This window comes from Fusarium poae, chromosome 1, assembly GCF_019609905.1.
Source record: "Fusarium poae strain DAOMC 252244 chromosome 1, whole genome shotgun sequence".
Classification (NCBI taxonomy): Eukaryota; Fungi; Ascomycota; class Sordariomycetes; order Hypocreales; family Nectriaceae; genus Fusarium; species Fusarium poae.
Genome location: NC_058399.1, coordinates 3,257,150 through 3,270,590, shown reverse-complemented (window position 1 = coordinate 3,270,590; position 13,441 = coordinate 3,257,150). Strand labels below are relative to the sequence as shown.

Genomic DNA, 13,441 nt, shown 5'->3' with positions numbered 1-13,441 from the left:
TATATGTAATTTAGCATACCCAAACCATTCAAAACTGTCATGCTGCTCGTCTAATCATGAACACACTTGGTGGATAAACTGTTCAAGGGCACGAATTCCATTTTTAAACTCTTCCATTTTTCAGAGAGCACTCAGATCGAGAGGAATACTACTTCCTCTTCCTGCCCGGTATCTTCTTGTTCCTCCTACAAAATCTCTGGGCTTTGGGAACAGACCCTCATCCTTGAACTGCCACCTGGGGTCATGGATCTCAATGTGTCCACCACTAGGTGTTTGTGAAGGCGAATGTGTAGGACTTGGTGACTTTCCTCCGTTTGCTGTCAAAGTAAACATACTTGGATCCAGCATGGAGTGACGGAGAGAGGAGCCTCGTGAACGTGTTGTTGGTGGTGGAGGTGAAGGCGCACTCGCTGGAGGGGGAGGAGGAGCGGCGTTTGGTGATGCTTGGCCAGCAGCACGAAGGGTAGCCTGCGCAGCAAGGGATGATGTTGCATGGTTTGCTCCGGGCGGAGGAGGAGGCGGCGGAGGTGGTACCGAAGACCGAGATCCTGGAGATTGACTAGGGGGTGGAGGAGCCGCAGAGGGAGGAGGTGGAGGAGGAGCAGCTGGTGCGTGACTTGAAGGCGGTGGAGGAGGGGGGGCTGAAGGTACCAAGTTTGGTGAGGATGCAGAGGGTGGCAGCGACATAGATGAGGGCTTCCGCGATGTCGGCAGTGGAGGCGGCTTCTTCCCTATAGGGGGAGGCGGAGGCTTGGATCCCATCGGCGTTGTCTTCCTCAAGCCTGCTGCTCCTCCTGGAGGCGGTACTGGAGGCCCTCGTCCAGGAATTGCTGGCGCAACAGCTGAAGGTGGTCTTGGCGCTGAAGCAGCAGGAGGCCTGGGTGCGGAGGTGATGGTTTCGGAATCGGATCGATAAGAAGACTCGGAATTGGCGCCTGTATCTACACCTCCTCCCCTCTTCTTCAGCTTGGGCATCCCCCCTGCGAACAGTCCACCCAGCTGCGGCACGGCATCGGTAGTTGTGGTAGAGTCGCGAGATCCTTGGTCGCTGTTACTTCTTGCCCGGTTTCCAGGGACTGATGGCGCCAGGCCAGGAACAGGAGGAGCACCACCGATTTTCGGGACAGGAGGCGCGCCGCCAATAGGGGGGCCAGCGGAGGAGTCGGACACTTTCCCAACTACTGGTGCCGAACGGTCGTTGGTGACAGCTTTCTTGAGGGCTCTGCCTTTATGAATATCTGACAGAAGAGCGCCCTGGAAGGAGTTGTGAGTTTCTATTCAAACTGGCGCAGGTCTTCGCTATGGACGGACATACCCTGTTACCTGCTCCTGCTGCTGGACGTCCAGGAAGACCTCCTGGGGGAGGAGGAGGCGGAGGTGGAGGACCACCCATACCACCAGGTGGCGGCGGAGGGGGTGGTGGAGGTGGAGGAGGCATCGCGAAGGTGGTTTGTGACGTCGGAAACCTCGAGTGTGGTGTCGCGAACAAGTTCAGATGTCGTCGGTAGGATGAATGAGAGCTAGGCGATTCGGGGACCTCGGACTAAAACGGTGGAGTGCCCAGATCCTGGGTGATATATGAGAGTCTACAGCACAGCGCAGCCAGGCGAGGCAGCAGTGATAAGTAAGGCCCGGCTAAAGATCAGATATAAAGAGGTTGAAGTTGTACCCTGGAATGCTGAATCAGTTGAGATCGGATATCCAAAGGCAAGAGCCACATCATGTTTCGTCATGGCCAATGGAACGCTCGCTGCCCGCAGAAGATGGAGGGCAGCACCGCTACTTCCCTTACAGTGGACACGCTGGGCTGCGCCCCGCTTTGTTCTAGTGCCCAAGTTCCTTGGAGATACAGCTTAAAGAGTCACGACGACTGGTTTCTATGAGTATCCGTGCCTGGTACGCATGATCAGTCTATTCAGGTGTTCTGATATTCATGGATACTCCTTGAAGTTATGATTAAGTCAATTGCTAACGCATAATTGAGAAATTAACTATATCAGTAAATTGTTCAACTTATCTCCCCAGTTCCTATCAAGCCACAGGCCTATCAACGTTTGTCACTCATGGACATGTGGGTCCTCCCGCTCGCGTATCATGACTTGCGAATTTCAGAGTCGGGCTAGGTAGTTTCTGAATAGCATCAACGACAACTGAGGTGGGGAGAAAATTTGCTCCAGGGAACGACGCAGGCAGGCAATCAGTGAAAGGTTAAAAGCCGGGGTTAAAAGCGCACAATCATCAACATCACCGCTCCGGATTACTCACAATGTCTCGCCTACCCGCTCGTAAAATTGGCAATGTCTGCTTACGATGCGCCTTCACACCAGCGCCTACAATCGCCAACCAAGCCTTTGTCAGCGGAGCTCTTCTAGCCACTGTCCGCCACAGCCGAAAGTCTGAGATTAGAGGAACAAGTACACGATGGGCTGCAACATCTTCGACATATCCTGATCTCAACATTCAGCCCGCTGATGCGGAGAAAGTCCCCAGACAACTGACCGATCCAACACAACTGGCAAACATCGTGGAAAGCACAAAGAAGAAGTTTCTTGCGACTGATGGTATCCCGGCGAAGCAATTGACGACCGCGGCCCTCGAGACATGCCTCAAGGCTGCTCAGGCTCTTCAGCCGCAGATCCACAGAGCTGAGGCTCAATCAAGAGCATCAACGTCAAAGCTCATGGAATTGGGAGCAGAGCGAACTGGCCAGAGACCAAACACCATGGATGCGGGGTTGGCCGATAGCGTCAAGAAGATTTCATACTCGGCGTACGCTATCATTTCGCAACCCAATGTCGAGATCACGCCCGCTTTCCTTGAGCTTTACGTCGCCATTCAGTCCTCGCTTGGTCGACCCGAGTCGCTCCCCGCTGTATTCGAAATGTATGCGACCAAAAAGAAGCCTGTGGTGAAGAATGGTGTAGTTCAATATGTGTCGTCAAATCCCAACGCAGCAGTCAAGGCCATTGAGAAGGACGTTGCCGATATGGCCCTTCAGACTGCCATTGATTTCAAGCACCTGGACGCAGCTCTCGGTATCGTAGAGGCCTCATTCAGTCTTCCCGCCTTTAAGCGCCAGAAACTTATCAAGAACGCCACTACTCCTGCCCTCGCCCTGGGTACCCTCCCATTTGGCATCTTCGGTCTTGCAACCGCATATGCCACATACTGGCAAAACACAATGGACGTGTCGACGGCAACGGGAATTGGCATTGCTGGTATTTCCGGATACTTCATGGTTGTAGGATCGATGGGAATGATTGCCAAGCTGAGTAACAAGGACCAGATGAAGCGTGTGACATGGGCACCTGGTACGCCGCTGCGAACCCGTTGGATGAGAGAAGAGGAGCGAGCGGCAATGGACAAAATTGCATGTGCCTGGGGATTCAAGGAACCTTGGAGGCACGGAGAGGAGTCTGGACCTGAATGGGAGGGTCTCAAGGAGTACATGGGATACCGCCAGATGATTCTTGATCGTGTTGAATTTATGGAGGGCATGAGCTAATCCTGCATGGTCTTTGGCTACCTATCTAAATGTATATCACATCTGTACAAAAGAAAATTTAAAGTCTAAATGCCTCGTAATGAATCCTTGGTAAACGCTTCGCTTCGCTTTTAAATCAATATACGCCCGTCAAAAAAATTAAACAAAAGAAATGCTCTGCGTATAGCAGTATGTCAATCGGTCCTTAAACCAGTAAGACCCTAACCATGTGAAATGTAACTAGGAGTTGGCATCGGATGCAGTCTCAAATGTGATTTCATACTCAACAATCTTCCGTATCGCACCAATATCGCTCGACATTGTTGACATGGTAAATGTTCTCTCCGCTGGATCCAATGCGAGTTCGTCACTCGTTTCGTCGTTGGTGATGACTATGCTTCGCGTGATCCCTTGTACGTTCCTGGGCCCGGTGTAAGGACTCCACCGTCTAGTCTGACGTTTAGATGGGTCGGCAGGCTCAGAGGTATCAGGTGTTGTCAACTCTGACTCTGAGACCCAAAGTGGAAAGCGTGTGGCGATGGGTAGGCGACACATTGGTAGGCATGTGCAGATGATGGCCAAGTTTTGCTCGATGATAGACCACATGATGGAACTGATGTCGACTAGGAAGAATGTCAGTACTGGTAAAGCATGTGTTGCGATGAGGGAGGAACATACAAGTTGTATCGGGAGTTTTGGCCGAGAATGTGAGAGTTGTCATGCGCACGATAGACGTTGTTATAACACTTGGGAGACAGGCGTTAGCTAAAAATACCCGACTTTAGGGTTGCTTGTCTTGGAGTTTCACTTACAGACCACCGCCTGTAGCGAGAAGCATAATGAGCCCTCGCTTTTGAGCGACTGAGAGATTGCTAGTGCAGATAGGATGCATGGGAAGCATCAATATCAAAGTGTCTGAGGCTATAGAGAAGCCCGCGTTTGCAAGCCAGAACTTTTCCAAATCGATGCAAGTTGGAGGCAACGACCTATCCCAGGCGCCGCTGATGGGGTAGCATTGCAAGATAGACAGGGCCACTGCGGTTATCATGTAACAGGTGACAAGACCCATGAGGGTAAAGCAGCACCTGCGAAACCATCTGTGGACGAAGATGCGGAGGTAGAGCAGGAGCATTGAGATCTTGGCCAGGTTCATGGTGAGCTTGTAGAAGATCTGGGCAATATAGTATAGCTAATTCCAGTTAGTACAGCTGGAGACGTATTCGTTGCTTGAGTATGATGTATACCTTGAGTGATATTATCTTGTCACTTGTGGTCAACGTCTTGATATGTTGGCCAAAGCCGTAATTACATGCGACCATCATGATGGTCTGAACAGCCACAGCACATGACTGCGTCGTCATTGTTAGTATAGTCTCTTGCGAAGATTTCTAGTGGACAAGCACTTACAAAAGATATTATAATGGTCATGTCATCCCAGCCTAGTCCCGTTCTCCGTGTTATGCGACTCCAGAATCGGAAAGCTATGAAAAGAGGTGTAACAAGAAAGAAAGCAATGCTTGGAGCATAGATCTGCATCGCGTTGCTCTCGGTTGATGTAAACTCCGAAACCATCGTGGGCAATTAAGGTAATGGATATGATTAAAGGAATGTGATGGGGGTGTAGTGTAGTGTCGTGTTGTGTAATAATTATATAGTGACATGTAACATTGCAAGACACCAAGTTTGAGGTTTGAGAGACGAGACAGATCTGGAGATGCACATTACATATAAGTAACTAAGTAAAGGAAGGGAGGCTCTCTGAGAGGATCCGCAAGGCCTGGCTGGCTTGGCTTGTTGGGATGAAATTCTGTATACTCGTTGCTTTTGTGCAGGGGGTTTGATACGGTCCACGATAGATTAAAAAATACCCAATTATAAATTTGGCGGGCTGGACTGGGCTAGGATGACGGCTGAATTGCGTGGTACAGTAAAACACGCTGTATCGGTATCCCCGTGGAATTGTTTTTGTTTTGTTTTGTTGAAGGGTTGTAGTTAATATGGATATCAGATGTAAGCCATGACGGTGTATTGAGCCCTGAACAATATGGTATAAGTCTTGTAACTGAAAAGACAGGATCCTGAACGAATTGAATTCTAGCGTCTTGCCTATTCAGTGACGGCATTTATTACAGCCGGCAGCGCGTTACTATGGTATTAATATTGAGTATGAATATATTTCTTTTTTTCTCTGCAGCTCACTCAATGATTTCATGCGAAAGGCTCTCTTTCTCATTTACACCATGTATGCAGGAACTGCAGTATCCATCAGACTGCCTAGGATTCTAACCAATCGTGACTTGCGCTTTCTTTTTTTGCAGCCTCCAAGTGAGACATTTCTCCTGCTGGCTGTTACAGCTGAGTGCTGAGTGCCAGGATCTAGAGACAAAGCTCCAGGAAAAAGCAAACACATTCAGTACAACGCAGCAGATCAGCAGAGAGTACTTGGTAGCGAGATCGATCGAAATCTGAGAAATCGATCAAATAAAATTTGGGAAAAAAGAAGAAAAGTAAGGCCTTCTCTGCCTAACTAAAATTTGACAGGTTTCCAGAAACCAAGTTTTCGGTTCCTTATGCTATTCTGCCCAGCTTTTGCTGGTTACTCACTCTCTACATGTCATATTGCTGCAAGATATGGCATGTAAAATGCATGTAACGTAGATCATCAGAAATGCATGCATATTTTTACTGTACTGTCTGTAATGTTCACATTTGGCAAGTCTTTCGAAAGCTGTAACGGAAGAATACTTCTGGAACAGACTCTAGAGGATAGTGCAGCACATACTCTCTCTTGAAACCAGCCGAGATGCAGTAGTTACATACTTGATCGTATAGAATAGCCAACACAAATTCGCTGAAGTTGCTGCTTTCAGCACTCGATGATACCCTCCCTCCTTGCATCTTTTCTCCACTCCCGCTCCCACTCCCCACATCAAGCCTGTCACATCAGGTTCATCAACCCGGAGGCGCCGATTTGTTTATAGATCTACAAATTACAGTGCATGCTTATTTTGTGACAGGAGAAGAGCGGAGAGGACAATAGAATATGGTGAGAAGATTGCAGTCAGCATCTAACTAGGGATGGAGCTGCTGTCAGATGTGTCAAATACCTACGGAACCAAGTGGTTCCATAGCAGCTGACAGGGGATATAGATATGATGTCAGGGATGCCTAATAGGGCTATACTAGATCAATCACAGTAGAAGCTGATCGAGTTGCAGCTTTGCTTATAGGTACTAAGGTACTGGGCTTAATGATAATTTATTGTCAAGCCTTAGGGTAGATAATTATCGGAAAAGTTGGTCGACCACTCCAGACATGAGTGACGAAATTGGCAGGCCACATTATGCTGATTAGGGTGATGGTTTTAGATCATTTATTTTTGTACCCTAAAGCTAAGAGGCCATCTTCTCTGCTACTCATTACCTAGGTACCTACCTGTCAGAGAAGAAGTCAGTATTGGTTTAGACCTTGGAAATCGCGAGTGTTTTGTACAAATCTTGTTTCTTCTTTGTACAATTAATTGTAAAAGCAAATACCCATCACCCGAAATCATGATTGGATATATCCTCCGTCTGGTATCATGCCCATTCACTCTATCAAACTGCCTTTCCACAGTCTCAAAACAATATTTCCTGCCCTTCTTACCACAATGACCTTCTAACCACTGATCGTGGTGGTCTTGGCCCATTGCAACGCCCTTCCCAACACTTTTGACAGTAGTCCCCAATCCCGTCATCTTCCAGAGCAGTAATGCAAGCACACTCCTCGATGAGATAGTGCCGACAGAAAAGGTAGGTTCCAGTACGAGGTGGCTGCGGGGGGATTTGATCTTTGTTCGATTCCAAAGTCAAAAAGCTGCGCACGCCACTGACGAGCTGTTCCGAGAAAGACGGTTTACTGGTTTCAGATATGGGAATGTGTCGTTGGGACCCTGTGTTCTCCTCCTCGTCTTCTAGCGAAGAGGTATCCGAGTCTGGAAGGCGAGGAAACGAGACGAGATCGCCCGGATTGGTGTCTACTGCCGGTGGACCGATGTAGTTCCCTACTTCGTCGTAATGATCTGACGGATACGTCTGGCGAAGACTGCGCCCACCATGTGAGGCAGAGTATGTCCTGCGGTTTTGGTAGCTGGTGGCATAACGGCCTGGCTGGCTGAAATTCCCAGAATACGAGTTCCTCTGGTGTTGATAGGGAGAGCTTCTGGGAAGATCGTTCCCGGACTGGAAGCCCCTTCTCGCAGATCCATCGGCGTGGGTATGGGATCCCCCCTGATTCGAAGCGATAGGCCTGGGTTGCGAAGAATCATGTTGATGATTAGCCGTTGTGTAATACGTCCCGTGGGGACTAGGGCCTTCGAGCTCGTAATCGCTGAAATCACAGGAGCTTTCTTCCCTGAACTCGTCCGAGTCTGCGATGGAGCTATTGCCTGGGAGGACTGAACCGCGAGTGTATGTAATTCCGCTCGTAGAAGACGCATATCTACGAGTATCGACATCGGCGTCGCATCCAGCCTGGACATGCGAAGCACTTGTGGTACGCCTATGAGCCATGGTCGCTCTTTAGGAAACCTATTCCTCTCTATTAGTTCCTACGATCGGGGCCAGGGAAAACTTACCTTTTTGTTGTCTCTGTCTTGACCTCTTCGTGAAAGAAGGCCGGTTGTTTTTGTTTCTCACTCCTCTCTGTCGTGCAAATGTCTTTCGGTAGTTGTTGACCAAAAGCTAGTGAATTGATCACGAGAAGCTATCTCGTCGTACAAGTTACGTTACCACTGATGGATGTAGAGTATTTTGTTTTTGACAAGGGAGCTTGTGTGTCTTTAACGAGAAAGGGGAGAGGGAGTCTGACATGGAAAGTAGAGTATTTTATACACTGATTTCGGCCAGATGATAGCAGCATCGCGGACGGGAGTTTGGATACTTGATTTGTCGGTCAAGTGCATCGTTCCGCTGAATATAGGGTGGTGACTGAATGAGTGTTCTTTTTGTGCTATGTGAGGTTGAGGTCTTTGATGGGACAAGGACAGGGGCCACGAGAACAAGCGCTCGCTCAGTTCCGTTGCAACAGAGGAGAAGAGTAAATAAAGCAGGGAGTAAGGCCGGAAGGACATGTTCGGATGTAATAGTAGCAATGACAGTGGTTCGCTGTGTTTATTTCGGTCGTTCACAAGGGAGTGTCAATCACTGAAAAGGGCAAACATGGAGGTTGTGCTACAAGACATTTGTTTATTTCGTCTAGGATTCTGTCCTACAGAACACAATGATGACCCAGCAGCCGTGGATCAGAGAGCTTGTTTTTTTCTTTTCGACCTTTGATATCTAGCCGTTACCGTGCATGAGTGTGATGAGGTATGTGTATGTGTTCACAGTCCTCCCCTTGACAGAAGAAATGACGGGACCCGACGATCTAATGCGGCGCATGTTGAACATCTCGACATCGGTCTGACTGGGAACGTCAGGGTCTGGGTGTTGGGTTTCGACGAAGCGAAGGCTGAGGGAGATCTTGAACAGGTGGTTCGGCTGTCCGATGAGAACGCGAGTGGTGTCATCCCAGTCCACCGGGTCTACTTCACGACTGTTGACCACGTTATCCTCCGGGCCAAAAACCATTGGGTTGTCGCTGGTATTTCCGATTTCGAACTTGAGTTTGATGCAAGTCGCAGTGCCATAGGCGACTTGATGACTCCGGGTTATCTCTTTGAAAGGGAACATGTCTCGTCCGTAGCAGCCGTTGGCGGTATGCCACTGGTGTTCGTAACCACCAGGGCCGATGCGAAGATTGACGATAGTACTCGCGCAGAGCGCGACGTCCGGCTTGGGAAACCCTGTACCGACAACAGCATGGTAGTGGTTCACCGGTTGGGCAGCGAGAGAGTGATGAGGGAAGAAGATGTTCTGCATCCCATGTTCGTCGGTCCATTCAGGAAGTTTTGTCATTCTGATCTTGGTCTTGTCCACTGCATCGACGTCGTTGAAGATGTAGATAGAATACTCTGTGGTTGGGATGTCTTTGATGAGTGTCTCAACCAGAATGCATCGCGTGCCAGCATAAAGCCCTTCGTGATTCTCGAAGTCATATTCGGCCATGGGTTCTTTGAAATCCTTTGGAGGGCCGCGGTTGAATGCGGAGTAAGTGAAGAGATTGCGAGCCTTTGCAGATGTAGCATCTGATTTGGGAGTAACAAACTCACCCTTCTCGCGAGCGCTTCAAGGCGGTTAGTGATGGTGATGAGTTGGGATCGTGGTTAACCACTTACACCCGGTCCCAAACCGATTCTCGAGGATAGTCTTCCATAATCTTTGGTGTAGGATGATGGTGTTGAAGTTTTCTGTGACGTTTCGATATGCTATTTGAATCATAACTTGAATTTAGGTATGAAGCTTGTAGACAACAAACTGCCAGCCGTCTGATACTGCCAGCCAACGTGAAAAACAACCAGCCCGATTAACGCAATTATGCTACACCGCGCAAGGGTTTGCAAGAGTTATTCTTGTTAGAGAAAATGACCATTTTTATTTGCCTAGGTACCTACCTAATGGAGAGATCAATTCAAAGTTGTTCGTTCTTTCCCTGTTTGAACAAGGTACGTCGTTACAATTAACCAACAAACAAACTTATCCTTAGTACCTTAGTAGGTATACTACGACAACAAACCATTTGGTGGGTTTCCACCATGTTCAAACATGGCGAGGGAACAAAAAGGAGAACGTGAGTTAATTTTATGTATTGTGCCATTTGACAACTATCTATTTGTCCCAGTTGTAATAGGTCCCGAAACAATTAAGGAACATGTTCTTCGTACAATATAATGGCCAGTCCAAAACCAGTAACTGGAGGTTGTTAGAAAAAGAAGAAGAAAAACCCCGAATAGAAACAAAAGAATCCGACTCCATCTGCTATGCATGTCTCATCAACGCCTTGCTTATTCAGTAGAGATACCATCTCCCAAACCCATAATCTATATCTCTTGAAAGTTCCCTAAGACGTGACCCGCCTGACCCAGAGAGTGGAAGGCTCAAAGGCCGCCTCTCTCTCAGCACGCTTGTTAGCTCTGTAGAGCTTCAGACCCAAGTCGTGCTCCTCCCTTTGAATTTCTGCTAACTCTTCCTTGAGTCCATCGACCTTCTTCTTCTCAATCTCGCGCTTGCGCATCACTTCCGTGCTTGATAAAATTCTGTCGGTGGGCATCAACTCTGTCATCTGCTTGATACTCTTGTTGATGTTGTTGCGTCTGTGGGCTAGACTATCAAGTCGAGCAGTGAGGTACGCTACGCGATCATGTGCTGATTGAAGCTCAGGCGGTGCAGGTGGAAGCGCCTTGTCGGTGGCAACGCTAGATTCAAAATGCTCATTCGATGGCGAAGCCGACTTCATTGAGATGACGATTGGTACGTTGGATGCTCTTCTGAAGTTATCTCCGCCTGGGACTGGTCTCCTACGATCCATCACTGACGAGGTCTGCTTCGGTGTATCTGATCGGTCTTCTTCGTCAGGTACAACTGGTGACTTGGCCGCAGCTGTGTTGCAAGTTGTAACACTGAAACGAGATGCAGGCTGCGTCCAAGGATCTTCTGGTGTTGATAGTCTTGCTGATTCAATCGGGTTGAGGAGTGGTTTGTCGCCGATAATCGTATTCTCCGTGATTGCCGAGTAGACGGAACTTGACCAGGAAGAATGAGGGTTGTGCGTTGAGGGGGAAGGTTTTCTTCTTATGGCCTTCTTCTGGTCAGGCACCATGTTCGGCGCGAGCATGGATGCCGCGGCTTGTGACATGACGGGCTGAGACGGCGGCGGCGAGCCAGTGTTTGGTGGGCTAGGATAAGAGTGCGAAACAAGTTCGGGTGATGGTGTTTTATAAGTCTCGTTGGACCTCTGGGCGGGCCGTGAGGGGAGGTGTTGTCGAGCTGTTCCAGCATTGCCGCTATGTGTTTCAGGATTGACACCACCACCGAGTCCAACCCGATTGCTGGCCTTGCGCCGTAAGCTCAATGGAGCAACAGAGGGATCGTCCCGGACTGGATCAACCATGGGTGCACGTCCACTTGCTCCATTCCACGGTGGCCTAGTTTCGAGAGGTTCAGGCTTCGCTCTGGCAAACTTTCGGATCCGCTGTCCAAGCGACGGAGAAATGTTGCTTTGCTGCCCAACGGTGACAATGGTTGTAGACCCGAAAGGTTTCTGAGTCCCATAATGTGATGGGTGCATGTTTTCCCATGGTTTGCCGGTACCCGCAAGTTCATCAGTGGATTTGGTGGTTCGAAGTTGCGAAGAAAGACCAGGACTCGTTGGCTTATCACGACGCATCTGCGGTATCTGACTGCGAAGCTGCGTTTGTGCCTGAGCTTGAGTAGGCGTCAGTCGGCGCTCCCCAAGAAGGTCTAGCTGAGACAAATTAGGAGAGTCGTCGATTGGTGAGACGTCTTGTGAGTTTGGTCTGCAAGCAAGGCATCGGATTAGCGATTTGATTCTTCTAACTCGAAAGACTCTCATATTGTGTGAAAGTACGGTGTGCTATAGTGGTGGGAATTAAGCAGGAATGGACACAGAAAGTGTGTCTGGCCTTGGATCTGAGAATCGAGAATTTTCGTGGTACTCAAATGTCGACAATATTTTCAAAAGGGGAAAAAAAAACCAAAGTTGGTATGTCAAAGCAAACAGTGTGCCCAAGAACGTGCAATGGTTGGAAGAAGACTTGAAGTCAGGAGATGGACTCACTTGTATTGCCTAGCATCAAACTCGGGAGAGCTTGGGGGCGAGATCTCGACGCCCATAGGACGCCCATACATGTCTTTGGCAGGAACCTTTGAGTGAGATGGCTTCAAATATTGCAAATGACGAGAGTGACGACTGCCTCTTCGATTTTCGTCGTCGTCGTCGTCGTCTTCGTTAGTGTAGATGGAGGAGGCAGGACGCCAGGGAGAGTCGTCCTCGCCTTGAAGTCGTCGCGGGTTTCGAGGAGGAGGTTTCACTCGGATATCGTCAGATCCGAGGATAGGGGAACTGTGAAGGAAAGAAGAAACATGTTAGTCAGGTGCGGATACCTCGTTGTCATTGCCATTCAGGATTTTATGTCGTGAATGGAAAGCGCAAGAGAGAAAAAAAGACACGCAAAGGCGTCAGCAACTATGGAACCAGGAATGAGGCATTGCTAGTGAGATGCCTTGGAGCCAGCAGAAAACGTGCATATCGACTCATCACTTGAGGTTGCGTGCGCAGTCGGCTCGAATATTTGGCGTGACTGAAACCCCAAATCGGCTTGAAATCATGCACTTGACTGTAGCGCAGGATTGTCGACTCCGAGCGCACGTATTGCATGACGAACAACTCCATTAGTTGCCGATCGTCAACTGTTGGGGGAAGGCTGAATGCCTTCGTCGCTTTGTTACCTGGTACATGTGTATAAGGCATGGCATGTGGATGCAGGTAACATCGCTGCGCCGACGGCTGAGTCGGCTAAAAGTCTAACGGTCTGTCTGACGTGGCTGACGGAAGGAACGGTTTATTCGAATCGAGCAATGCAGTCGCTGAACAGGAAATAATGCGAAATAAATTCGAAAAAGAAGCAAGTATATGAAAGCATGCTAGCACTTACAGGCGTGGTGGACCCGAGACGTCTGGTGTTCGGACTGTCTTACCACGGCGAATCTCGTATCTGAAAGGGCCGTTTTGAATACCAAGTCCGTTGAGCCGGTTTTCAAAATCGTCGTGAAGATGGGTTTGGCTATCGTAAATGTCGTCGCGGGATTTACTTGAAGTGGTAGTTTGATTACTGTGGGCGCTGGTAGTAGATCGGCTTTGTGGCAGTCCGCTGGATGAGCTTCGATTCTGGCGAAGGAATGGTCGGTTCTTGAGCTCTTGAGGTGGCAGCTGGTGAAGACCGGGGCCAGTGCCGGTTTTGAAGGTGTCCCACATGGCAGGCATATTTGTCGTGCAGTGCAGGACTGCAGGTAGACTCAG

General features: G+C 49.1%; 6 protein-coding genes across 6 annotated transcripts; 1 reads left to right on the top strand and 5 right to left on the bottom strand.

The window, feature by feature from the left end:
• Positions 1-120: 120 nt before the first annotated feature.
• On the bottom strand, positions 121-1,438 carry FPOAC1_001075 (uncharacterized protein; the record flags this gene model as incomplete). The annotated part of the gene is made up of 2 exons (XM_044845681.1): positions 121-1,254; positions 1,316-1,438. The coding sequence occupies 2 exons, from the start codon at positions 1,436-1,438 to the stop codon at positions 121-123; spliced, it is 1,257 nt and encodes a 418-aa protein (XP_044711597.1).
• An 828-nt stretch (positions 1,439-2,266) lies between these two features.
• Positions 2,267-3,505, top strand: FPOAC1_001074 (uncharacterized protein; the record flags this gene model as incomplete). The annotated part of the gene is made up of 1 exon (XM_044845680.1): positions 2,267-3,505. One exon carries the CDS (start codon positions 2,267-2,269, stop codon positions 3,503-3,505), a length of 1,239 nt encoding a protein of 412 aa, XP_044711596.1.
• A 219-nt stretch (positions 3,506-3,724) lies between these two features.
• On the bottom strand, positions 3,725-5,056 carry FPOAC1_001073 (uncharacterized protein; the record flags this gene model as incomplete). The annotated part of the gene is made up of 5 exons (XM_044845679.1): positions 3,725-4,107; positions 4,163-4,230; positions 4,297-4,673; positions 4,729-4,833; positions 4,892-5,056. 5 exons carry the CDS (start codon positions 5,054-5,056, stop codon positions 3,725-3,727), a joined length of 1,098 nt encoding a protein of 365 aa, XP_044711595.1.
• A 2,069-nt stretch (positions 5,057-7,125) lies between these two features.
• On the bottom strand, positions 7,126-8,034 carry FPOAC1_001072 (uncharacterized protein; the record flags this gene model as incomplete). The annotated part of the gene is made up of 1 exon (XM_044845678.1): positions 7,126-8,034. The coding sequence occupies one exon, from the start codon at positions 8,032-8,034 to the stop codon at positions 7,126-7,128; it is 909 nt and encodes a 302-aa protein (XP_044711594.1).
• Positions 8,035-8,802: 768 nt separating this feature from the next.
• Positions 8,803-9,778, bottom strand: FPOAC1_001071 (uncharacterized protein; the record flags this gene model as incomplete). The annotated part of the gene is made up of 2 exons (XM_044845677.1): positions 8,803-9,688; positions 9,741-9,778. The coding sequence occupies 2 exons, from the start codon at positions 9,776-9,778 to the stop codon at positions 8,803-8,805; spliced, it is 924 nt and encodes a 307-aa protein (XP_044711593.1).
• Positions 9,779-10,462: 684 nt separating this feature from the next.
• FPOAC1_001070 (uncharacterized protein) lies at positions 10,463-13,405 on the bottom strand (the record flags this gene model as incomplete). The annotated part of the gene is made up of 3 exons (XM_044845676.1): positions 10,463-11,918; positions 12,200-12,484; positions 13,077-13,405. 3 exons carry the CDS (start codon positions 13,403-13,405, stop codon positions 10,463-10,465), a joined length of 2,070 nt encoding a protein of 689 aa, XP_044711592.1.
• Between the last annotated feature and the right edge of the window lie 36 nt (positions 13,406-13,441).